Consider the following 26,392-nt stretch of genomic DNA (forward strand, 5'->3'; position numbering starts at 1 on the left):
TTATCTCTGACTGAGGCTCTTTCAAACCATGTGGTTTAAACTATTTTTCTTTTTCCAGTCTGCAGGACATAGAGGACAGCTTTCACAGTTAAGTATATTTAAGTTTAACATGCATTTGTAAGATACACACCAACTGTTAGAAGAGGTTATCTCTGGGACATGAGATGATGCAAGACTTCCTAATTTTTTTCACTGTTGTTTTTTTTTTTTAACCCCATGCATTATTTCTGCACAACAGCACTCCCCATCTCCCAACCTCCACCCCAGTAAAATAAGTGGTATTTTTAAGACTCCTCATGGAGCATTTTTAACTACCTTTTTTCTCCAGGCTAAATCCTTCCAGTTTCATCCAGACGTTGACAACTGATTCCTCCGTGGGTCAAACAGGTGACATAAAGGAATGAGAAGGAAGAAGAGGAAGGCAGTGCTGGTGACCCTGGAAAACTGCAGAGCACGCATTACCAAAAGGCATTCAACCCCAAACTGGGCTGTGGGCCTCCACCCTGCAAGCTTTCCCCATGAGCACTTTTCTCCATCCTTTATTTCCTGGTTCTTCAAATTTTCTAAATTAGTATATGGGCCTCAAAAGAGATCATCTTTGGTTTTTGGATGTCCAAAGACAGGCCATTATCATGTCAACAGCAGTTTTGGTGCCATGCCAAACACTCGCCAGCACTCAGGATTTACACCCACAGACTGATCCGTCCCCAAGTCTTAGGAGAGGCTGCAGAAGCCGAGCAAAGATCCCAGGAAAATGGGACTTGCAGACTCTGCAGTGGCTCAGGCACCCCATCTGGCAAACAGGGAACCCCATCTGGCAAACAGGGGACCCCATCCTCAGCAGATGGCATGGCAGACTGCCCCTGTCACCCCACACCTGTCCGGCAAACCAGGCCACTTCACCAAGCAGGCTTGCCTCTGTCCAGCTGGCACAGTCACCCTGGTCACTATTTACATGAGTCAAGTCCTCCCAGGCAGCAGATGGCTGGGCTGAGCTGAGGTGTGGGGAGAAACAGGGCTGGTTTGGGCTGAGTCAGAGCAGGGGCAGCAGACAGTCTTCAGTGGGCACTGCTGAGTCAGAACACCGCTCCCACCCCACCTGGTCTCCCAGCAGGGCTGCGAGGCTGGGAAGGGATGAGGCACGAACAAAGCTGAAATGACCACCAGCTGATCCCTAGTCCCTGAGATAAAACGGCATTGGACAGACAGGCCCATCCCACCCCTCATAGGTAAGTAACAGAAGCCCCCTGCTCAGGGCACCTGCCGGCTCACCTGGCCATCCTTCTGGGCTTTGGGTACCTTCAGTGGTGAGTACCACCGGGCTGGGCCAGTAGTGGTCCTGTGTCAGTGGAGACAAGCATTCCCACTGCAAGAAAAGCAGCTCCAAACACTAAGCTTAAAACTTTGACCAGAATGAGTGGAGACACAAGGGCTCCTGTATTTTTGTCCCTTTGTCACCTTTATCCTCCACATGGCCCAAAGCTTGATACACAACAGGCACCCAGAGGCATGTTTTGGGACAAACTGAAAGAGTGTGTGACGCAAATGCAACAGTGACCTTTGCCTGTGACTGGTTTTGGGGTGTATGGTTTTTAAAGGCAGGATGTGGACTGTGGGGCTTTTTATGAGCCCTCCTGGGCCTTGACAGCACCAGTGAAATGCGGGCGTAGTTAGTCCAGGGAGGAGCGGGTGTTTCATTTCCTGCTTTGGAATTCTTTCAGTCATGGGCCCCTCAGTGTCTCCCAGGCTCACAGCCAAACTGAGAGCAAAAATGATACTCATGCATGCCCGTGCGGACTGCAGCTTTTGTCTGCCAGACAGAGGGTATTCGGACTTGGAGTGTTTTCTTCTTCCTCTCACCAGGGAAAGTGTGGAAGATGCTAATCTGTAATGACTAACATCAGTGACGGGTAAGCCTTGAAGCCCAAACCAGCATCAGCAGCAATAATGGAGGTCAAACTGGGCCAAAGGCCACAGAGCTGGGAGGTAACAGGCTCCCACAATGCACCTGGACATTAGGACTGGGTACTAGAGATTTCTTGAGACCCACGGGGAGCTATGGGCTAGAGGAGTCATACAAATGACTCTCAGAAAGAATACACTTTCTGTGTCCGTGTTTATTGGGAACCTCAAAGAAAGTGAACAGAGATGGACTGACCCACCAAAGCAATTTCTAAGGCAGAATCATGATGGGCTTGGGAATTCTGGATAGTGAAGGGGTGGACCATGGGGCTCAGCAACTTAGCCCATAGTCAAAGGCATCAGGATAGTTCTTAAAACAGAGATTCAAGAAGCCTAGGAACATGCTCTTATCTGTGAGAAGAGCACACACTGCAGGGTCCTGCTTCATGGCTGCTATCCAGAGCCTCAGAGCAGGGGTGTGGTTCACGCAGCTGCAGGACAGGAAACAAGCGTTAGCTCGCCTGAAAGGGAAGGCATCAGGAAAGGCAGCATGCGTGGCTCTTTAGACTTACAAGACACACAAAATGGGCTTATTGGAGCAATAAAGTTATCTTAGTTACACTATTATCAACTGAGCATTGATCATTTACTAAAGGAAAATCTAACTTTTGGAGTAGCTTTTGTGTATGCCTTTGAACCATAGAAGTGGCTGCTTTTAATAATACAGTTAAAATGCTCATGAACTGATTGCTCTGGGTAAATAAGGTGTCTATGCGTCACTGTTTTACCAACAAGACAACCTCCTGCAAGAAACAGTCTTCTGTCACTCTTAGATTGTCCTCTAGGGGGTTTGAAAAAAATAGACAGGTTGTTTCCCAAGACACGTTTTAAAAATAAATATGACAATCATTAAAACTCGAAATAATGGAGCTGACAAGGTCCTTCCCAAAATGGATCAAGAAATTTAGGTGTAGGATATGAAAAGTGACATGCTCAAGATAGATCCACTGGTGAGGGGAGCCCAGGAGCAGAGGTGAGAGCGGCTAGTCTGTGGCTCAACACTGTCCCCACAGGAGACAGGTTTTTGTAATGTTTATGTTGAGGCATAGTTCAAATACCCAAATGTTACATGTGACCTTTCCTCAGAGACAGCTGAAGTGGGAGGTTCAGGAGAGGACTCCAGCAGGGCCTCAGGCCTGTGCCCTGTGCACGTACACATGCAGCCCTGCCTCGGCAGGCCCAGATCCTCACACTCCAGAATTGTCTGGCACCTGCACATGATTGGCTGAGATGACAGCGGGTTCTGGCACAAGCCCAGCTTCTCAGAGCACCGTGGGAACAAAGCCCCAGTTCTGCTCAGGGACCATACACAGGCTTCCCAAGTCTTCCAGGCAATGTTTTCTACTCAAAACATCTCTGCACTTGCATGGCTGGAAATGTGGCCAGCCATTTTGGTTGTATGTTTTAACATCAAGCATGTATTATTTTTTAAATGGTTTACTTTTTTAAGGGTATTCCCATCTGGGGAAGATTCCTCAGGGAAATAAGGCATGAGTAAGGTGCATACTGTCTGCTAGGTGACTCATCAGGACAAGGTCCAGGGCCACCGAGGCAGCTGCAGACAAGCCACCAAAGCCCCGTGACCAAGACATTCCATCTACCCCCAGCACCGGCCTGTGCTGGAAGGGCTGGAGAGGAGAGAGGGCTCTGAGGCACTGGGGGAGCCTTTGGGATACAGGGTCTGATCAGCAGGAATATGGGTAAAATTTGGGTCTACAGTTAGTGATAGAAAAGCACAGACACATTCTGAACAAGGAAACACATAGTTTTGAACCTGACTGTGTTTCACCTTCATGGTGAAACATGTCTAAAGGAAGAGAAATGGCACATAGACAACCACTGGTACCCAGTGCCCCCCCAGGACGTCATGACCACACAGTTAAATGTCTTACTCAGCTATTCCATTTATATCCAGCCGTTCAAACCAGGGCCAAAAGAGGATATGCAGTCTCCACCAAAGAAGATGGTGTTCTGATAGCTAAGAATCTAAAAGTTCAAACAGAACAAAAGCAGTTAATTTACCTACCTGCTGACATATTTATAAGTGCTAAATACAAATATTGAATTAAGCCCAAAGAGGGAGCTAAGGCTTTCAGTCTCCTTCTGATTTGTTAGATGCATGTTTCTTCCCTTTTCCTGAGGTCTCCTCCACCTTTTTGGGGGGTCATCCTCCATGCCACACTCAGCCCCTCTCTCCTTTCCATACTGGATCAGAGAATTTGGAAGAGACTGCAGCCCCTCGCTCTTAGTCTAGGAGAGTTTCCTCCACCTGCTAAGCTTTCCATGGAGGAGCTCAGTCCCTACAGGGGGTATGTCCTGCCTCAGGCCAGCACTGCCCATCACTGGGAGGATGGAGGCCACATAAGGAAGCCCACCTGTTGCAATTGTGATACCCCTTCTCCGGGATCCAGTTCCTCTGTAATAAAGGGGATACCACAGTCTCCACATGCTCCCTCTTTTGCCTGAGTTCTCAACTGATTCAAACTAAAGCAGGAAAGAGCAGTGCTATTTAATGGGCTCCCTCAAATTCCAACACTGTCTATCATACTTTCTTTTTTTATTTGAGCTCTTTCAACTTCACACTTGTTGGCCACTCAACGCTATCAACTTTTTTGCATTAGAACAAATTTCTTATTCCCAAACAGGACAAATCAACACCAATAGATGAACTGTAAAGAAAACAGATACATTTCTGTACAGCAAAAGACACCATCAACAGAACAAAAAGGCATCCTACAGTATGGGAGAATATATTTGTAAATGACATATCCAACAAGGGGTTTACATCCAAAATATATAAAGAACTTACACACCTCAACACCCAAAAAGCAAATAAACTGGTTAACAAATGGGTAGAGGATATGAAGAGACAGTTCTCCAAAGAAATTCAGATGGCCAACAGACACATGAAAAGATGCTCCACATCACTAATCATCAGGGAAATGCAAATTAAAACCACAATGAGATATCACCTCACACCAGTTAGGATCACCAGCATCGAAAAGACTAAGAACAACAAATGCTGGTGAGGATGTGGAGAAAGGGGAACCCTCCTACGCTGCTGGTGGGAATGTAAACTAGTTGAACCATTGTGGAAAGCAGTATGGAGGTTCCTCAAAACACTAAAAATAGAAATACCATTTGAACCAGGAATTTCACTCCTTCAAATTTAACCAAAGAAAACAACTTCCCAGATTCAAAAGGACATATGCACCCCTATGTTCATCACAGCACTTTTTTACAATAGCCAAGATATGGAAGCAACCTAAGTGTCCATCAGTAGATGAATGTATAAAGAAGATGTGGTACATACACACAATGGAATACTATTCAACCATAAGAAAGAAACAAATCCTAACATTTGCAACAACATGGATGGAGCTGAAGGACATTATGCTCAGTGAAATAAGCCAGGTGGAGAAAGACAAGTGCCAAATGATTTTCCTCATTTGTAGAGTATAACAATGAAGCAAAACTGAAGGAACAAAATATCAGCAGACTCAGAGACTCCAAGAATGAACTAGTGGTTACCAAAGGGGAGGGGTGTGGGAGGGCGGATGGGGAGGGAGGGAGAAGGGAATTGAGGGGTAGTATGTTTAGTACACATGGTGTGGGGGACCACAGGGAGAACAGTGTAGCAAAGAGAAGGCACATAGTGGATCCGTGGCATCTTGCTGCACTGATGGACAGTGACTGCATTAGGGTATGGGTGGAGTCTTTTTCATGTGAAACCTTCATAAGAGTGTATATCAATCATACCTTAATAAAAAATTTTAAAAAATAAATAAAAGGAAAACATACATTTATAGATAGCCAAAGACTGAAAATTTTAAAAGAAAAAGTGCTTAGCAGAAGTTATGGTTGGGACAGATCTTCCCAAAGAGAAAAGTATGGTGCCAAGTACTTAGTTAAATCAAGCAAAGGATTCTCTTTATCCCGTATAGCTCATAATCTACTAAGGACTCCCCTATAGCTATAGATCTAGATTCCTACATGACTGGCTGAGATTAGAGCAGCACAAGCCCTTTATCTAGGTTTCTATGTTCCTATCTTTATCACTCAGGCTTGACCAGCTTGTGCACTGTATCATGCAGTGTAGGATTGCAGTTAAGAAGGTGAGCTCTGGAACCCGCAGACCCGGCCCCATGCTGGGCTCCATTCAACATGGAACCGAGGGCAACTTACCCGCTTCCTCCACCAACCCTCAATTTTCTCATCTGTGAAGTGGTGGCAGTGTTAGTGCCAACCTCAGAGGTTATGGTGAGGAGTGGCATAGTCGCGCATGAATGAATGTGAGCTCTCATGAGGAGAAGGCATGGAGACCCGAGAAAGCAAGTCTGCAGAAGCAAATCCATCCCTGACAGAAAGATCAATGGTGTCCCCCACCCACCACCCTTCTCTGAGGAAAAGAAAGCAAATCTTGTTGTCCTAAGGTCTAAGACTTCATTATATCCCAGTATGGCATAGGTGAACTCCCCCCAACTAGTGTCCTGGACGTCTGAAAAAATTACTATGGCATCACTTTGTTTGAAGAAACTAACAGGATGGTACTAAAACAGCAGAATCTGGCTAACGAAAATTCAAACCAAAGGCTATTTTCAGTCATGTATAAATAAAATCTTACCTACAAGGGTAAAGGAATGAATTGTTCAGTTTCTCTGGATTCCAGAAAGCCCCAAACCTTCTTGATGTTCAGGAATAGATAGTAATTACTCAAACTTTTATCACTGGCTTTGAAATATATACTTCCAGCTTATGATTGGCCTTCATGGCACAAATGGTACAATAAAGTCAAGAGTAGCATATGGATGAAATGGATGAAGCATTACTTATCTTCTGCCAGCCTCTTCCCACTTTCAAGATACATGTTCACATTCCCCTGGACTTTCTTAAATCCAAGTATGACATCAAAATTCCTTCAAGTTCTTGATACAGCAGATTAGAGCCCTGCCTAAGACAGACATTTCTCTACCAGATTCCTCACAGGTCAAGTCTAAAACTCCAATAAGAAAGCTGTCTTCCTATAAACCAGCACAAAGCACTGGCTTGTTTACAGACACATCCCAGGGATGTAGGAGGACTTCCTAGTTAGACCTCCTTAGAGGTTTATCAAAGTCTTCAGGGCCCTCAGTAGGAGAGCTCCCTGCGATGTAGACCTGATACCTTTCAGACCTGTGAACTGACTCATCCCCTTAGAATCCTAGGCCATCAGTACTGGGAGGGCGGCTGGAACTCATCTAGCATGACTGCCCTCCCATTTGCTATATTGACTTACACCATGATCACTACACAAAAGGATTACAAGTGCAGTATTTAAAAAAATGTACAATAAAATATTAAATATGAAAAGTAATAAAGTACTAAGATTAGGTAAAATAGAAGAACAGAAGTTCAAAACCAGGAAGAAAAATAACATCAAGACATCAAGCCAAGGGTCCTGCAGAATTCCTTAAATACAGCTTTGAATTTGACTTGAGCTTCCTGGCAGCTGAACTGGAGAGGAAAACATGCTGGGTATCTGGTCCCTGTCTCTCTCACGGAAGCACAAGAGACTCATTTTATGGAGCAGGAAACTCAGTCCCAGGGACGTAAAGGGGCTCTGGTCGTGCCAGAGCTAAGACAAAAACACCATTCTCTTAATTCCCAGAGTAGTGTCAGCCCTTGTGTCACTCAACTTCAAATACATACGCATGAGGACTTCAATCACGGAAAGCTCTTGTGAATTCTTTGCTTGTTCTTTAAATTTAAGTATCAGACAAAAGCTTGCAATCAGCAAACTCTGAACGCTTCTGCTGCTCTACAGCCAAGGGATGGCCCAGCTCTGAGCTTCCCCGTGAGAACTCTGTCTGCTTTTCTCCCTTTCTCTCAATGAGGGGCTCTGCCAGAGCACCTCACAGGGAGGTGAGACACAATAGTGGTAAAAGGGCTTAGCAAATTCTCTGCTTCCTCTTTTACTCCATTGATAGGAAGGTCTTCAGGGAATTTCACTAAAGTAGTTCTCCATGTTCTCAGACTAGGGCCTTTGCTTACAGACTATAGGCTACTTGACAGATTTTAGGACAGTCAGAAGTAAAATAAACTGACAGTCATAATTTCCAATGTCTTATCTTTACTAAGTGTTTTATCATCAAAATGGAATAGGAAGCTGCTGTTATACCTCCACCCACTTAGTGGTTAATACCCAGCATCATTTTTAAACTCAATTTTGAGTTCCTTCTTTCACCCACTAGCCACATGTAATGATGGCCATTCTTAATGTCGAATAGCTGCTCTCACAGTGGAATCCCTCACTTTCAGGACCATCGTCCTTGGTATCAAGAAGCAAGGCAAAACAGCTTAGAGAGGAGGCCCCCGACGTCCCCCACACGGCCACACACCGCCAGGGGAGGGGAATGAGGCTCTAGCTTCTAGCCCTGAGGTTTCCTAGAAGTATTAACACAGCTTGCATTCAGGCTTAAGCATTGATATTGTGGGAAAAGCCATTCAATGTCCTGGACTATTAGAAAAATCTATCTTTAAAATGTTCTGTTCTCCAGTTCACTGAAAAATGACTACAGAGCCTACCCCTGCTTTTTTTGGATGTGATAAGGGATAAGGAGTGAGCATGCAAAAGAAGAGGGAGGGACTATCTGGCATGAGGAGGAGACACTATTTCTGTCCCCTGGACATGTAAAGCCCAGGTGAAGGGCCCTTCATCCTCTGGGAGGGTCTCTTGGGCTCCCCCTGCGGGCGGAAAGCAGATGCACGCTAGAGCATCAGCAGAAGGAAGAAGCGCACGGGGCTCCCCCTTGTGGCCAGCTGTGGTGAGGCTCACCGGCCGCGGCTCCCCTAGGAGGCTCTTTGGAGTTCATAAAAGATAAAGGGAGGTTCTCAAGATTTCAAATTACAGGTCCCTGCTACACCGATCCATAGCTGAGGCTTGAGGTAGCGACGGTGAACCGATTCCCTGTAAAACAAACCAAGGATATATAACAAACCATACAAATCCATTTCTTCTCTAGAAAGAAGCCTTAGAAGTAGGGTCTGCGGCACAAGACCTATCCTGCTGCTCACCAATCACAACCCAGAGTTCCCTATGAATATTCGAACGCAACTTGTTAATATTTGGGGATTAAAGGAGCATCCTGAAAACTCCATGCTGAAATCCATTTAATGGCCTTAACTCTCTTGTCAAAATGTGCCTATAGGACAGTAGGGGGAAAGCTAGGAGGGCAACGCCTGTAACGTAAATATCTTTAAACTGATTGGTGAGTGAGTATCAGATCTCCCAAGGGGGAGAGGACTTGCCACGCATAAAAGCTGCGGAAGAAATCACAACAGGAACACTTTATAGGGCAGTATTTTTAAGTGTTGTATTTCTATATGTACAAAAAAGATACACAGATACACCAAACTTAAAGGAAAAACAGAAGAGAACCCAAAAATGTGCTTTAAAAAACAGGCAAATATCCTTTATATATAGGAACTTCTTTAAAAGGAACTTTTACAAATCAACAAGGAAAAGCAGTTAAGTCCTTGACAGATGGGTGGATAACAGGCCATTTTCATAAACATAGAGAGATGGTATACTTCGAGGAAAATCTTCTATTGCACAGCAACCAAAGGAATATGTATTAAAATCAACAATGAGAAACTATGTTTCTCTCCAAAACAGGCAAATAACTTTTTAATGAAATCTCCCAACAGTGAGATAGTGCAAAGAGCATTTTCATGTACTGCTGCTGGAGGGCAAACAGCCCAAGTCTTTGGTGAAACAATTTGGCAACATACAGCTGAAGCCTCCAAAGGGTTCATACCCTCTGGTCTGGTAATTCCATTCCTGGAAGTCTAGCTTATGCACATACTCTAAAATAAAGAAAGTGCTTTTTTAATACGAAGAAGCTGTTATTCTCTGCCGCACCATTCACAGTGGTAAATGACTAGGAATAATATAAGCACCCCTAATGAGTGTGCTGGATAAATAACTATGGTTTATACACATGGCAAGTTATGTAGAATGATTATTTTTCTGTATTTTTAAAAAATTACAAATATAATACAGAAATACAGTCTCGTTATTTTAAAAAATTCAAACACAGAAAGCGGCATAAAAGGCAAAGACCCTCCCATCCCATCCCTGCCCTTACCACTTTCCTTTCCTTTCCCAAATCTAATCCCTTTCCCAGGAGGATCCACTATTTGAAGTTTGATGTGGATCTCTCTAGACGCTTTTCTAGGCATTTATTTACATGTACATGTGCATATACATAGTCTTGTTTTCTTCTATATAAATAGGCTCACACCATCTGCATGACTGTGTAATTCATGTAAATATTTCTAGGTCAGAACACATAGGTCTATCGCATTCATTTTTAACTGCTCTCTGGAATCCCACAGGATGAATATAATTTAACCATTCCCTGTCTGATATACAGTAAGGTTTATAACTTGTCACCATCACAATAATGTTGCTCTAATAAACACCCTTATATGTATACATATATATATGTGTGTATATATATAAGCATTTCTAGAGTTTATAAAAATACAGGAAAAATCCTTACATCCCAATGGTAACCAAGTTCTACATACAGTATAATTTCAACTATACAAAAATATATTTTGTAAAAAAGGACAGAAAATAAACAAAAAGTCTAAAAAAGCAACAGTAGTTATTTCTGAGTAGTGGGATTATGGATGTTTTTCTGTTAGTTACTAAATTTTTCTGTATTTTCCAAATCCTCTCTAGTGAACAAGTATTACATTATAATGGGAGAAGAGTAAAATTAATTTCTAAATAATAATCATTCTTATTCTGTTACTTACATGATGGTAGATGGTAGAGCTGACGGTTATTGAAAGAAATAGAGTATTAGTTTATTTAGAAAGCAGCTGTCAGAATTGAACAACAAATGAAGTTACCAAACTAGCAACAGCATTTAGACCACTCAACTAGCCGTCATGAATAGAGAATAATCAGCTCCCTAATGTGAAAGAATGGTGGTTTCAACTAAACATAGCATGTAGGTAGACAGTTAACATAGTTAGCAAATCAAAAAGAATTGGCAACATATGTCCAAAAACTTGTGTACAAATGTTCACACGAGCATTATTGGTAATAGTCAAAAAGTGGGAACCCATGTGTCCATCCACCAATGAATGGATAAACAAAATTGATATATCTATTCAATGGAATACTATTCGGCCATGAAAAGAAATAAAAGATGACCCTTGAAAACACTACGCTAAGTAAAAGAAGCTCATGAAAGGCTAACATTGTATGATTCCATAACATTGTACGATTCCACTTACCAGAACAGGTAAATCCATAGACACAGAAAAGTAAATTAGTGGTTGCCCATGGCTGCAGGATTGGGAAGAAATGGGAGTGACTGCTAAGACTTTCTTTTTAGGATGATGAAATGTTCTGAAATAAGATAGTGATGGTTAAACAATTCTATGAACATATTTAAAACCAGTGAATTGGACCCTTTAAAAGGGTAAATTTCATAGTATGTGAATTATATCCCAATAAAGCTGGTATAGAAAATAGCTAGTAACAATGAATTCAGTTGATAAAAATGTAGTTGATAAAAAATTAATTTAGCATACATGTACACAATAGAATATTATTCAGCCATAAGAAGAAAACAAATCCTACCATTTGCAACAACATGGTGGAGCTGAGGGTATTATGCTCAGTGAAATAAGCCAGGGGGAGAAAGACAAGTACCAAATGATTTCACTCATATGTGGAGTATAAGAACAAAGAGAAAACTGAAGGAGCAAAACAGCAGCAGAATCACAGAACCCAAGAATGGACTAATAGTTACCAAAGGGAAAGGGACTGGGGAGGATGGGTGGGAATAGAGGGATAAGGACTGGGGGGAGGAGAAAGGGGGCATTACAATTAGCATGCATAATGTGGGGGAGGCACGGGGAGGGCTGTACAGCAGGGAGAGGACAGGTAGTGATTCTACAGCATCTTACTACACTGATGGACAGTGACTGCAATGGGGTATCTGGGGGGAACTTGGTGATGGGGGGAGTCTAGTAAACATAATGTTCCTCATGTAATGGTAGATTAATGATACCAAAATAAAATTTTTAAAAAGACCCCAGAGGACTCCCTTACCCCTTCCACCATGTAAGGAAGAAGGTACCAGCTGTGAACTGGGAAGAGGACTCTCACCAGAACATGACCATGCCTACACCCTGATCTTGGACTTCCAGGCCTCTAGAACTGAGAAATAAATTTTTGTCATATATAAAAATAAAAATAAAATTAATTTACCTTGTAAATAGTCTGCTGTACTACTGAAAATTATTGTCTGTGAACACTAAGCCAGATATAAACTTTTTTTCATTCATGTCCTGAAGACATCTAAGGAAAAACAATTAAACAATATATAAGTAATTTTATTATTAAAAGTAATAAAACTTATGAAAGAAAAATAGCAAAACATAACCAAGATAGTATAATCTAATTGGGCAAAAATACATTCTTTTTGGGGAGGAGAAAGGACAGATTAAAAATTAAGATTATAAGAGTCATGAAGATATTTAACTACAGAACCTCCTGGGTGATAATATGCATCATTTATGCAAATTTGATTTCTTGCAAACTGCTACACATAAGGGGCATGTAATCAAATTTGGTGATATGAGAAACTTTGCATGGAAATGAAAAGTCAAGTGCCACAGGTGAATTTGGTGAATGCCAAGAATTATAAAGGGTCCTGTGGCCTCTGGAAGCTGAAGGCCTTGGTCACTGAAGGCACACATTCTCATTCCCTCAGTGTTTTTCCAGAGTTATCTTCCCAACTCTGAGTTTACAGACATCACATTGGTAGGTTAGCACCAGCCTTCAGTGGGAGTCTTTACACCATGAAATCAGTGAATGCTATAAATCAGGGCTTCCCCCCTCCCCCTTTTACTCAGTCTGTTGTTAAACATTTATCACCACACCATTGGTTATATTCCTGATATCTCTGGTTAAACAGCAGTCACAAAGGTTAAACACTGAGTCTCAGTTCTTGTTCTTATGACTGATGGATGCATCCTGTGGCCCTGTTCAGTGGTTTTGCCTCCCCCACTTAGCCCTGACTTCAACAAAAAGAGATATTCCCGCTTGCTGCTGCCAAGCTGCATGTGTGAAGAAGGGCATCGTGGTCTGTAAAGAATCAAGCTCTTAGGCAGTGGGACCTTCCTGAAGGTCTGGAACAGCCCCCAGGTTTCCTTCCTCAGTGTATTTCCACATGAATAGCCAATCGGTACCTCACACTGGACAAAATGGATCCTCCCTCCACCTCTGAAAAGCATCACATTTCCTGAGCAGAAACTTGGAAACCATCCTCAACAATGCTAACCTCTTGGCAGACCCTGCTCATTTCACTCCCTGTTAATCTTTCCAATCAAATCCCCTCTCCAATTCACTTTGATGTGGTCCCCCAAATCCCCCACCATCCCCCATATTGCCCCCTCTCATCCCACCTTTACACAGTAGGTTGCTGGGCTGAACATTTGAAAAAGCAAGAGGGAGCACGCCATTCCCTGCTTAATAATTCCTCGTTACTCTCCATCAAGTTTGGTAGAAAGCACAAATTTCCTTGGCACAGTGGAAAAGGCCCTTTAGCACCAGACTCTGGTCCACCTCTACATTTACCTGTTACCAATAACTCCCTGGTCACTAACCTCTCTCTGCTTATTGTTTGCTGGACACACCAGTCTTTCTGCTCTGTGCCTCTGCTTCATCCTGGAGAAGTCAACAGAGGCCTTATTCCCCACCCAGCAAACAGCCAGATCTCTCTCTTAGCTATGTCTGCAGCATAGTACTTGGTACACCATAGTTTTAAATGGGTGTAACAGTCTGTCTCTCCCTCCTTGGGGCTTTGAGCTCTGTGAATGTCTTTGCATTCTGCAGTCCTAGGACCAGAGTCAAGCTTTTTGTATTCTTAGAGCTTGGCTTACTTTTTGTATCCCTAGGTACATAGTACCTAGTTCAAAGCCTGAAGAGAGAGGCTACTCCCATCTGTAAAGTAGGCACAGTACCATTTACCTGAGCTGGTTATTGGGAAGATTAAATGAGATGGTGGATGCAAACACGTGCAGCATAGTGCATGGCACAAAAATATGGGTTCGCTTTCCCTGGAAGAGCCCCAACAAAAGAACCATCACATTATACATTTATGCAGCAATCTGCAATTTACAGAGTTCATCCATCATTCAAATGTAGAGAAGGAGAGTGACAGATCAAAATATGTTTTCAATTTTCTTTGGATTCAAAGGGTTTTGTTTTAATTCAAAACTTCTTTCCCTGGCCCAGCATTTATCTGTAAGAAGATTAGCCAGGCAAGATGGAATCAATTCACCTAATCTTTAAAATAAAGACCTTAAAAATTCTCTATGTATAAGAGCTTTCAAATTTCCTTCCCCAGATACTACCTTATTAGATGTCATGTTAAACAAGATGTTAAAAGCAGGGCTGTTCTGGGTGAAGCAGGATCTGAACCACCCACCAGACCTCCCCTTGCTGGGCCATTCCTTTGCAGAACCTAGAGGCTCAGAAAATACACCTTTCAAAACACTCCTTCACTCTATAAATGTGGAAAACCAAGCAGAGAGAGGTCTAGAAGCTAGCCCAAGGTTCTGGAATCTAGCAAAGCTGGCCGAGGATCTCATACGCTTTCCACCACATCATCCTGCCTCCAGAGTCAAGACCACAGTCTGTGGTCTCAGGACCAAAGGTTCACTACACACGACTGTTTATCATCCATAAATGTCGCAACTGTACAAATCCAAGATAGCTGGAACTATAAATAATTCAATCTGTTTCCACTTGACAAAAGTCAAATGGAAGAGTATTAATATCAGCTTTCCCTTAAGGAGATAACAGCATTGTCTGGCTGCCCACAGAGTAACAACCCAACCATAAAAGGAATGTATCAGTTTCCGGAACAAAGATGAAGGAAGTCAAAGACCCACCTTCCAGATTATTCTAGAGGTAAGAGTTAACTAGCCCAATTACTGCCAGGTTAATGGAGGATCTGCTAGCAGAGATTGCTCCATGCTCACCCATAGCTACTTTCCCCTTCTTTCTTAATTATAGTACCCTGATTTTATTTAGGGTGTCCCCAGAAGAAAGAGTAATTTCCCCAGGCTCTCCTGCAGATAGTTATGACCCCACAATTAAGTCCTGGCCAATGATATTTAAGTAGTCATTGAGTAGGACTTCTGGCAAAACCCTCTAAAGGGGCAAGGCCTTTGGCCATTTCTTTCTTTTCTGTTCTCCTTTCTGCAACCTGAAACTTAGATGTGATGGCTGCTGTTCCAACAGCTGTCCTGTCACTGTGAGGATGACTAGCCTTGCACTAAAGATGACAGAGCAGAAAGAAAATTACTCAGTTCCTGGTAACTTCATGAAGAAGTCATCAAAATTGCCCTGAACTGTCCTACCTCTAGCTCTTTTATGTGAGAGAATAAACCCTTATAAGATAAATTTATAGTAGTTAGGTCTCTTTTCCTAGCAGCCAAACCTTGGCCCCGTTGGCAGAAGCTAAGGAAGCCATACAGACATACTTAGCAGATCTCTATATGTGGTTAACAGATGCGGTGACTCCAGGAAAGGAAGAAATTCATCACATATCCTTCCCAACTCTTTGCCAGATTTTCAAGAATAATTCCAGAGCCAGTTAGTGGAGAGTAAACATTCACAAGTTAAAATTAGATGATTAGTGGCCAAACTTACCAAAGTTTGGCAGAAAGAATAAGTCCGTGAAAGCAGTGGGTGTCTGGGGGAGCAGACTGGGGACGCTGCATCACTTCTTCCACTATATCTGACCAGGAGAGGGGCCCCTTTTTGTACCTCTTCAAGAGAGCTGAATTCCTGATGCAGGGCTGGCTTCAGATCAGCACACAGTCTCCCACATCTCAATGCTACCAGCCACTGCTTGGTCAAATGTGGGGCCTAATCAAAGGACAGAAGCTCTCAGTGGAGAAGTATGAGGGAACTCCACATTCCTGCTCCACCTAAAAATGCAACCTAAACTGTGTCACCCTAACTTAACAGGCTGACACCCATACCCAGGCTCCTCAGCTGTCTCTGAGGGGCATCCCTGTGTTGCCAGGAATCCCCTTAACACAGCACCCTGGTAAAACAAGGTCCTTTAAAAGGGGTTCTCCAGTTTTCTTACTTTATCAGCTACTTCCATGTTGTACAGTCTTAGATGGGGCACTTAATCTATCTAAGCCTCAGTGTCCTCATCTGAATAATGGATACAATCACAGCACTCACCCTAAAGGACAGTAGTGAGGCTCACATGAGTTCACATTTATAAAGTACTAAGGATAGTGCTTGGCACAACGTAAATGCTCAATATATGTCAGCTATTAATATCACTGAGTTATTTTTATTTCTTTTCAAAGAAAACTATTTTTAAATTTCTCCATCATTTTTTTCCCATTATCAACAGGTGTCGCCTTGTCTTTCTTCTCCACATTTTCCAAGAGCTGACACTCTTGCTCTGTATAAAGGGCAACCCTCTTCTGTGCATTACCTTCTTCACACCCCATTATTTTTTTACCTGAAACCTTAGATATGTCCCTTAGATATATTAAGGCACTACCAGTTTTCAGCCCTTTCAATGTTCCTTTCTCGAGCCACACAGTCATAACTACACCATAACCATACCTCTTGAGACTGCTAGTTGAAATGGAAGTGTGTCTATCAGTTAAGCCAGGTGATAGACCTACTATGATTCTATGCCACTTATCCTCCTAAGGCGCACATAGTATTAAAACAAAACAATTTGACCAATCGTTTAGCTTTAAAAATGGATTGAAATTTAGGAAAGACATCCAAATAGAGTGTAAGTTGTTTTGAACATTGGATATACCTTATAGAATAGCTCCAATAACATCTTTCGGCAAGCTCGCTTATAAGGGTCATAGGGCTACAGCTTCCTCCCGGGTAAGTGTCATCCAGGTACTCACAGCGATGACTGATTCATAGATCAGGTGACATTGGCTGTTCTCCAGGCCAGTAATTTGGCCAAAAGGGTGCTTTGTGTAGTACCATTCAGGCTTGTTTCTCAAGTTAATGTTGATAACTTCATGTCTTAGAAAGCAGAGGGAAAATAAGACAGAACAAAAACGAGAGGCTTACCCAGGCAGAAGCAATCGATTTATAAAATTTAAATTTGCAGTAAGTTTTTTAACATCTAGGCTTTTTACAAAGAAAAATGCACAGCCATATCATTGCCTTCCCTCCTACAGTTGTGTGTGTTAAACGTTGCCTGTGCCTTGTCTCCTGTGCTCCTTGTGATTCCTGTCTCTGGGAGGTTGAAACTCCTGCCCCAAATCACCACTAGGAAGTAGCAGAGCCAAGACTGGGGGCCCAGTAGGTCTGACTCAGAGCTCACATGCTTTTAGAACTCAAAAGTACAACTCTGATTTTAACAGGTCACCGCAGCATATCGTTAAGTATTAGCAGTTATGGGCATGAATTGTGGCATCAAACCGCCGGGGGTCTGGACAGTCTAGCTTGTGATCTTGGCTGAATTCCTCAACCTCCCCGAGCTCAGTGTCCTTAACTGTAAAATGGGGGTAATAGTTATATCCACCTCTTGGCATGTTGTGAAGATCAAATAAGTGAATACTTACAAAGTGCTTAGGACAGTGCCTAGTATATCAGCGGGCAATGACTGTTTAATTCTTCTTCTCGATGATTATTAGAGGTTCAAGCCCACAAAGTTTATTGAGGTGCTCACGTATGTTTGAAAAAGGTTAAAGGAAATAAGTGTGTATATCCTTTGCTCAGGTAATTTTCTTAAATTCTAAAGTGGTTCTCAACTAAGAGTGATCTTGTCCCATTCCCCAGGGACACATAACAATGTCTGGAGATACAACGTTTTTGGTTGTGATAACTGGAGGAAGAGGGGATTCAACTACCACCTAATGGGTGGACACCAGGGAAACTGCTAAATATTCAGAAACACTCAGAACAACCTCCCCACCCCCCAACACATAATAAAGCATTATCTGGCCCAAAATGTCAATAGTGAAAGCATTGAAAAACTCTGCCCTAAAGAAATATTTACATTAATTTCTCATTCTGGGTAAAACATCAAGCGATTGTTACTTCAAATAGAGAACATTAGGGCCAACTAGAATTGAGCCAGAGGGAGGAATCTGGGCATACATGCTATATACATCACACAACAGAATTACATAATTTTATATAAAAATCTCTGTATTTCTCTGACATGAATCTGAAACTCTGAAGTTATCCCCTGATGATGGACTCGCTGAGACAAGAGCCGAAACTCTGGAGTAACCCGTTCTCAACCCACTGGCTTTGAGGCCAGCGGCATTACACAGTCCCCATTCCAGGGAAGTTGCTCTACCTTCCAAATCCAGAATGCCCTGCAGGAGCTGGTCTTGCAAAATTCCTTCTGCAAGGATATATACCCATTTCTATGTCAGAACCTTCAAGGCACCTCTTGATAGTGAGGTAGGGCAGAGACATGAAACAAGCATCATGATTAATTTTCCTGCCTATGATGAAAATGCTCAGATATAAGTAGCATAGTAAGAAGAGCAGGGACTCCATCTTAAGGCCAAGATTCCATTTTAAAAACCAGGAGTTAGGAGGTAAGATTCCTAACATATTTTCTGGTAATTGGCCAATAACCTACCCTATCTTAAGGCAGGGCAAGCAGTCCTAAATGATATGTTTCCACTGCTTGAGGTGAACCACTATCTTGGAGAACATGATCGAGAAATTCCTTGTGTTAAATTAAGCTGACAGAATATCTAGAGGACAGACGGGATGGTGACATGATGTCTCTCACCAGAGACAGACATCATGAGACAACAAGTAAAGCCTACCCCTCACCCCACTCCAGCTCTTTGCCCCATTTTTGAAAACCTTAAAAGACAGAATCCTAAGCCTTTAACCGCACCTCCTCTCCGAGGTTGGCCATAATCCCCTTTCTTCAAGTGTGTACTTTGCCCTAAATAAAGACTTCTTGCTGCACTTTGTTTCTGTGGTCTTCCAGTGGTAAATGTCTTTCTTGTGTCACTACTTCATTTAATTTTCTAGACTTAAGCACTAGTCTTCTCTCCCTGTCCTACTTCAGACAAGCAGGGAAGGGCTGCTGAGATCTCTGATTTGGGCTCGCAAGTTCCCATCACTGGGTGATCAGGACGGACTGCAGCTGTACAGTCACGCTCTTTAGCAGCCTGCCCCCAGTCTTCTTTCTTTGCCTTTGGGAAGTTCTCAGAAGATAATCTCAGTCCATCCAGTGCTCTGCGGCTCCCCCAAATCCTGGGGTGGTAGGAGCTTAGTTCCCACGCAGTGCAGATTCAAGAGGACCCTGGCTTCAGGAGTGGGCGAGGGATCTGCCCTATGAGAAGCAGGAGTGCAATGAGCTTCCCTTCCTTCCCTCTGCTCTTCCTTGCGCTCTGCTGCCAGCACAGCTGCTGTCATTTGCTGCTAACTCTCACTTTAATAATTACTTCTTAACCGACACTCCTCTGGCCTGCTCGAGAAGTCTTTCTTCGTCAGAGCCGAGACCTCTCCCCCACCTGGGTTGAGGTTTCACCTAGTGCACAGGGAGTGACCTCCCCAGACGCAGCTACCTGACAATAGCAGTCCCTTTTATTTCATTGTTTGTAACTATTTGTTCATTAAAAAAATATTTTTAAGCACTTACTATGTGCCAGGCTCTCTTCTAGACCATGAGTAAAAGAGACAAAAGTCCTTAACCTCAAAACCTTACCATTGGGGGTGGGGTGGTGGTGAGGTGGGGGTGAGTGTAGAGGTGGGGCTGGAGTGTGAGGAAAGTCATCAACAAATAAGAAAATGCTGGAGGTGGAAAGCAAAATGAAGAGAACAGAGCTGATCTAAAGGTGCCTGAGATGTGGGCGGGGGTACCTGCTATGGAGAAGTCAGAGAAGGCCTGGGGCCTCAGCTGTGTCCCTCCTTCACAAGCTTTAAGGGAGGGATGGGGTGGGGAACCCGAACCCACTCACCAGCACCATCATTCAGTTTATTCTGAGTTGTCCCAGAAGTTTAATGCACAGACACAACTCTAAGAAAAAGCTCTCTATCTCGGGAAGGCCTCTAAAGAACACTTTGCTAACCATTTATTGGCTTTGCCTCAGAAGAAAGCAAAAGAGAGCCCTTTGGAATCTGAGCAGGGCGCCCCTAATTTTACACGGCCCCTGTGGGGCATTTGGCCCCCTGCTTCTCACCTGATGCCTTTGGCCCGGAGGACAAGGCGCGTCCTGTGCAGAACCTCCTGCTGTAGCTGCGGATCAGGCCCTCTGGCACCGGCCCTGCGGGTATGCGTCCTGCGGGGGAGGGGAGAGGGAGGGATGTAGCCCGGTGGCTGGATAGGCTCACCCTCCTCCCGGGACCCCAAGCCGGCTGCGCGCGCTTCGCTTCCCGAAGCCCAGAGACGTATGTCACTTTAGTTTTGCCGGTGGCTTTTGGGCGGAGGAGCCCATCAAGTTGCTCCCCGCCGTGCTGGTAAGGGAGCCGAGGCCGGTCCACCCCCTCCAGAGCCAACATCCCCCAGCCTGGCGGCGCCCCCCACCCACAGGCCGCTGTCCGCAGGGCTCACCTTTCCCCAGGGTCCTGCTCGCATCCTCAGCCACGCCTCCTGAGCTCTGCGCAGCGCCCAGCGCTCACAGCCGCCGCGCAGGGCCCAGAGACAGCGGCGCTCCAGCGCGCCCCTCCTGCCCCAAATTCAATTACTGAGCCACTGAGCTCTGGGGGGCACAGGGAACGTGATCTGAGCCGAGAGCTAGGGTACCTTAACCAAGAGAGGCATCACCCTGGTTATTCGTAAACCTAAAGAGTAGGAAGAGTGGGCAAGAAAACCCCGTCTTTAGTAGAGCATTCGGGGGGGGGGGGTCACCTCCACATCAATAACCCGTTAAGAATGGGCACTTAAGTCCAGCACGTATTTCAAGGGGGTTTAACGAGAATTGACCAGGGTAATGTTAATATGTTCTTTCCCATTCTAAGCCCTCCCTCCTGTATTTCTAAGACGTCTGTAAAATGAGAAAGGTTTAGTTTTGTTTTCGCTTTTCTTAATAAGGCCACACTTCTACATGATATAGCAGTTAAGAAAAACTTGTCCGTGTTGACCTCTTGCCCTGTCCTGAAGTGAGTGCCTCACTTGCCTCACCCTAGTTCTGGCTCTGAAAAACTGGTGATGAAACAAGATACTTAGATGCAAAGACAAATTTGTGAGCTCTCTCCAACCCCCAGCATAAATTTCAGAGAAAACCCTTTCAGTTTCTAAGGTCACATTGCCAACGGCCTAGCAATACAGGAGCCGCTTGGGTAGCATTTCCATCTACGTGAGATAAAGGAGATAGCTGGCCTTTGCTCTGACCCTGATCAGCTGAGGTCCTAAAATTAAGCAGGTGGAAGGATAATTTCAATTTTTTCAGGATTGAGGTGAAAGAGGAACTGCTTGTAAATAAATGGATTTTGTAGGATTTCACAGGTAAAGAAGGAAAGAAAAGTATATGTCTCACTCACACTGACTGATTTTCATGGATTACCTTATTTGATTCCCAAACTACTCAGTTAGACAGCTAGTATGATTACTGGTTTACAAAACAGAAAGCAACCTTAGAAAAATGAAATTATTTGCCCAGTGACCAGCTACTAGGGATGAAGAACGTAAAAAGTCTACAGCCTGACTCGTCTTAACTGCTAAAGCTGATAACAGTGTGGACAAGAAAGGATATAAGTCCCCAAAAAGATATATAACACATAATGGCTGCTCAACAGAAGTTAGCTGAATCTAAATATCTTCATTAAAATGACAGAGCCTAATTATGTAGCTTATAAATGGACACCTTTTGGCCTTTGGAATTCCAGTCAATCCATAAATTCTTGCTTAATAGTTTTTTTCTACTGAATAAGAGCCTGAGAATCTTCAGAATAATGACTTAACTATATTCTTTGCTAAGTCATTCAGGGTGATTTCATGTGATTTCAACTTGTTGCTTTATAGGAACTGGGGAATGACAAAAAAATTTGAATAAATGTTCTCTGAAAAGAAAATGCATATATGTCAGCAAGAAATCTGGTATTGGAAAAGACAAATTGGTTGACCTGGCATGCTGACAATTTTGCATTTTGGAAGACATAGAAAGTAATAGGATAACTACTACTCTGGAGCTAATTTTTATCAAGGACAAACTGGATGGAAAAATGGGAGCAACAAACATAACCATGTCATGTGAGAGCTTCTGATAGACAAGAAAATGAATCCTGGGCAGACAAATGTATTCCGTACATAATGAGAACAGATTTCAAATAGTTGAGAAAAAATGTATCCTGATTCTAAAAGGAAAGACCATAAGAGGAATGTGAAATTCTCAAAATCAAAATAAATTATTACTAACATGTACTGGGTGCTTTCAGTTAATTTCCTGTGTATTCAGTCATTTAATCCTTAAAATAGTCATATAAGGGTTCTATTACTATTCCATTTTAAAAGATGAGTAAACTGAGGCTAGCAAGATTAAGTGACTTGTCCAAAGCCTTCACAACTAGTGAGAGGTGGAGGGAGAATTATGAAGCCTGGAAGTTTGACTCCAGGAGAAGCACTCCAACCAGGACCTTAGTCTATACCAGAGATGGGCAAACTTTTCTGTAAAAGCCAACACAGTAAACATTTTAGGCTTTTCTGAGTCATCTGGTATTTACTGAACGCTACCCTGTAGGGTTAAAACAGCCATATATAATATATAAACAAATGGGTGTGGCTGTGTTCCAATTAAAACATTATTTCTGGGCATTGAATTTGAGCTGCATAATATTTCCAATAGAGTCTACTTTTAGAGCAGTTTTAGGTTCACAGCACACTAAGCAGAAGATAGAGTTCCCATATACCCATGACCCCCACACATGCACAGCCTTCCTCTCCAACATCCTGAACCAGAGACATACATTTCTCAGAATCAAAGAACCTACATTGACACATCACTATCACCCAAAGTCCATAGTTTAGATTAGGGCTCACTCTTGATGAATTTCACATGTCACAAATTATGATTCTCTTCATTTTTTTCAACTATTTAAAACTGTAGAAACTATTCTTAGGTCTTAGACTGTACAAAAACCAGCAGTGGGCTGCATTTGGCCCACTGGCCTTAGTTTGCCCATCCCAGATGTATTTTGACAATGACCAAATTAGCAATGGCCAGCTGAGAATTCCATTTGCCAAGCAAAAGGTTCCTAGATCCACCTTTCTACTATGCCAGAAGAGGACCTATTTCCAGTTTTTTTTCCTCATTCCCACACTTTACAGGAACCCAATTCTGAGAGTTGGAAAATATTCCTTATTAAAAGTATACTTGTGTATAGGAAGTAACATTATAAAATGCAAGTTTATTTGGTGCAGTTAAGGGAACATAAAGAGAGGAATGGAAATAGTTCTTCCTCTGAAGGCAAGCAATACAATGTCAAGGTTCTCACTTGGCACTATATTCAAACCCTGGCTTTGGCACTTACACATGCTATCTAACCTCCTGGATCTTCATATTTCTTAGTCATATAATGAGAATACTAATAGTACCTACTTGATGGGTTTTGAGTACTGAATGAAATAGTGCAGGCTACCCTCAGTATGATAAAAACTTAATGTACTTCAAAACAGTGACAAATACTAGTGAATAGGGACACATTTTTATAGCATAATGCATTCCAATTTTGTATCCATAAAGATGAAATACACTGCAATTCAGCTTTGCCAACCATATTATAATTAAAATTCAACTCAGGATACTTAGTTCACCATTTATCAGTTTAATGCCAACTGAATGGATTGAATGCTGCAGGCTACCTTTCAGTAATGTGGCTTTTCATCTTACCACTGAACACTATGGTTTCCCTGGTAAGATTTAATTATGACCTTTAAGCTTATCCCCACTTCCTTTCTAAGATTCATTAGATATCCCTTTGAAATCCTCTTTGCAAATATGCCTATTTTATTATATTATGTTTACACCTCTACTATATTGACTCACTCAAGCAAGAAACAAAATGGTAATAAGGCCATATTAAACCTACTCCAAATAGGTTTCCAGTTACCTGAAATATAATAGGATGTTTTGAAAATGTAGGGAGCTTCACTCATGGGTGATAATAACTTAAGCCTTCTAGAAGAAGAATGCCAACACAGAAATAATTTCTCTATTCTGTTTACACGAGTCTCTGTTTTGAGAAGAGGAGAGGAAGTGGAGTTTGCATTTTGCAGCTTTTCAAGTTTTTTGTCTTATCAATCCCTGATAGTGGCACAAACCGGAAGACATTCCCCTTAATATTTCAGAAGCCTGATTTACATGAAAGATTATGTTACTGGATGTTCAAATATTGTTCACCAAGTTCAGAGTGAGATAAATGAGCAAAAAGGCTCTATTTTCAAGTGGGCCTAGATTCTGAAAGTGAGGATAATAGGGAATCCTATGTTCTAATGTCTTTGGGTCATTTTTGTTTTATTGAGATATAAAATTGATGAACAGCTCTCTATGAGTTTAAGATACTCTACATAATGACTTGACATACATATATTGTAAAATGATTAGCACAATAAAATTAACATCCATCTCCTCATACAGTCACAAAAATTTTTTTTTCCTCATTTGAACTTCTACGATCTACTCTCTTAGCAACTTTTAAATGTACAACAGTGTTTTTTTTTATCAAGGTATCATTGATAAACACTCTTATGAAGATTTCGCAAGAAAAACAAAGTGATTATTAAATTCACCCTTATTATCGAGTCGCCCCACCACATACCCCATTGCAGTCACTGTCCATCAGTGTAGTGAAATGCCAGAGTCCCTATTTGTCTTCTCTGAGCTACACTGTCTTCCCCGTGAACCCCCACACACCATGTGTACCAATCATGATACCCCACAATCCCCTTCTCCCTCTCCCACCCCTCCTCTTTGGTAACCACCACTCAAGACTCACATCTTGGAGTCTGTGAGTCTGCTGCTATTTTGTTCCTTCAGTTTTGCTTTGTTGTTATACTCCACAAATGAGTGAAATCATTTGGTACTTGTCTTTCTCTGCCTGACTTATTTCACTGAGCATAATACCCTCTAGCTCCATCCATGTTGTTGCAAATGGTACGATTTGTTTCTTTCTTATGGTTGAATAGTATTCCATTGTGTGTATGTACCACATCTTCTTTATCCATTCATCTACTGATGGACACTTAGGTTGCTTCCATATCTTGGCTATTGTAAATAATGCTGAGATAAACATAGGGGTGCATATGTCTTTTTGAATCTGAGAACTTGTTTTCTTTGGGTAGATTCCTAGGAGTGGGATTCCCGGGTCAAATGGTATTTCTATTTTTAGTTTTTTGAGGAACCTCCATATTGCTTTCCACAATGGTTGAACTAGTTTACATTCCCACCAGCAGTGTAGGAGGGTTCCCCTTTCTCCACATCCTCGCCAGCATTTGTTGTTCCTAGTCTTTTCTATGTTGGCCATTCTAATTGGTGTGAGGTGATATCTCATTGTGGTTTTAATTTGCATTTCCCTGATAATTAGCAATGTGGAGCATCCTCTCATGTGCCTGTTGGTCATCTGAACTTCCCCTCTGGAGAAGTGTCTGTTCATATCCTCTGCCCATTTGTTAATTGGGTTATTTGCTTTTTGGGTGTTGAGGCATGTGAGTTCTTTATATATTTTGGATGTAAACCCCTTGTCGGATATGTCATTTACAAATTTATTCTCCCATGCTGTAGGATGCCTCTTTATTCTGCTGATGGTGTCCTTTGCTGTACAGAAGCTTTTTAGCTTGATGTAGTCCCATTTGTTCATTTTTTATTTTGTTTCCCTTGCCCAAGGAGATGTGTTCCGGAGAAAGTTGCTCCTGTTTATATCTAAGAGAATTTTGCCAATGTTTTCTTCTAAGAGTTTTATAGTTTCATGACTTACATTCAGGTCTTTGATCCATTTTGAGTTTACTTTGTGCATGAGGTTAGACAATAATCTGGTTTCATTCTCTTGCATGTAGCTGTCCAGTTTTGCCAACACCACTTGTTGAAGAGGCTGTCATTTCCCCATTGTAAATCCATGGTTCCTTTGTCTTATATTAATTGACCATATATATTTGGATTAATGTCTGGAGTCTCTATTCTGTTCCACTGGTCTATGGGTCTGTTCTTGTGCCAGTACCAAATTGTCTTGATTACTGTGGCTTTGTAGTAGAACTTGAAGTTGGGGAGCATAGTCATCCCCAACCCCCACTTTATTCTTCCTTCTCAGGATTGCTTTGACTATTCGGGGTCTTTTATGGTTCCATATGAATTTTAGAACTATTTGTTCTAGTTCATTGAAGAATGCTGTTGGTATTTTGATAGGGATTACACTGAATCTGTAGATTGCTTTAGGCAGGATGGCCAT

The 26,392-nt window shown here is 42.5% G+C and overlaps 1 protein-coding gene and 1 long non-coding RNA gene across 2 annotated transcripts in view; both read right to left on the minus strand.

Annotated features, from left to right (window-relative positions):
• LOC108383963 (glutathione S-transferase omega-2-like) overlaps window positions 1-26,392 on the minus strand; it is a 57,185-nt gene that overhangs the window by 9,749 nt on the left and 21,044 nt on the right. Inside the window, 6 exon segments of the mRNA XM_073240465.1 lie at window positions 316-2,393; window positions 3,855-3,911; window positions 4,018-4,045; window positions 16,796-16,903; window positions 16,906-16,935; window positions 16,938-17,056. Coding sequence (XP_073096566.1) covers window positions 2,234-2,393; window positions 3,855-3,911; window positions 4,018-4,045; window positions 16,796-16,903; window positions 16,906-16,935; window positions 16,938-17,056 — 502 coding nt within the window. The 3' untranslated portion in view covers window positions 316-2,233.
• On the minus strand, window positions 7,825-13,367 carry LOC140850349 (uncharacterized). The gene is made up of 3 exons (XR_012133042.1): window positions 12,236-13,367; window positions 11,254-11,368; window positions 7,825-10,786 (listed from the first exon to the last, which is right to left on the minus strand). It is a non-coding gene; the product is annotated as an uncharacterized lncRNA (long non-coding RNA).

Source organism: Manis javanica, chromosome 7 (genome assembly GCF_040802235.1).
Source record: "Manis javanica isolate MJ-LG chromosome 7, MJ_LKY, whole genome shotgun sequence".
Lineage (NCBI taxonomy): Eukaryota > Metazoa > Chordata > Mammalia > Pholidota > Manidae > Manis > Manis javanica.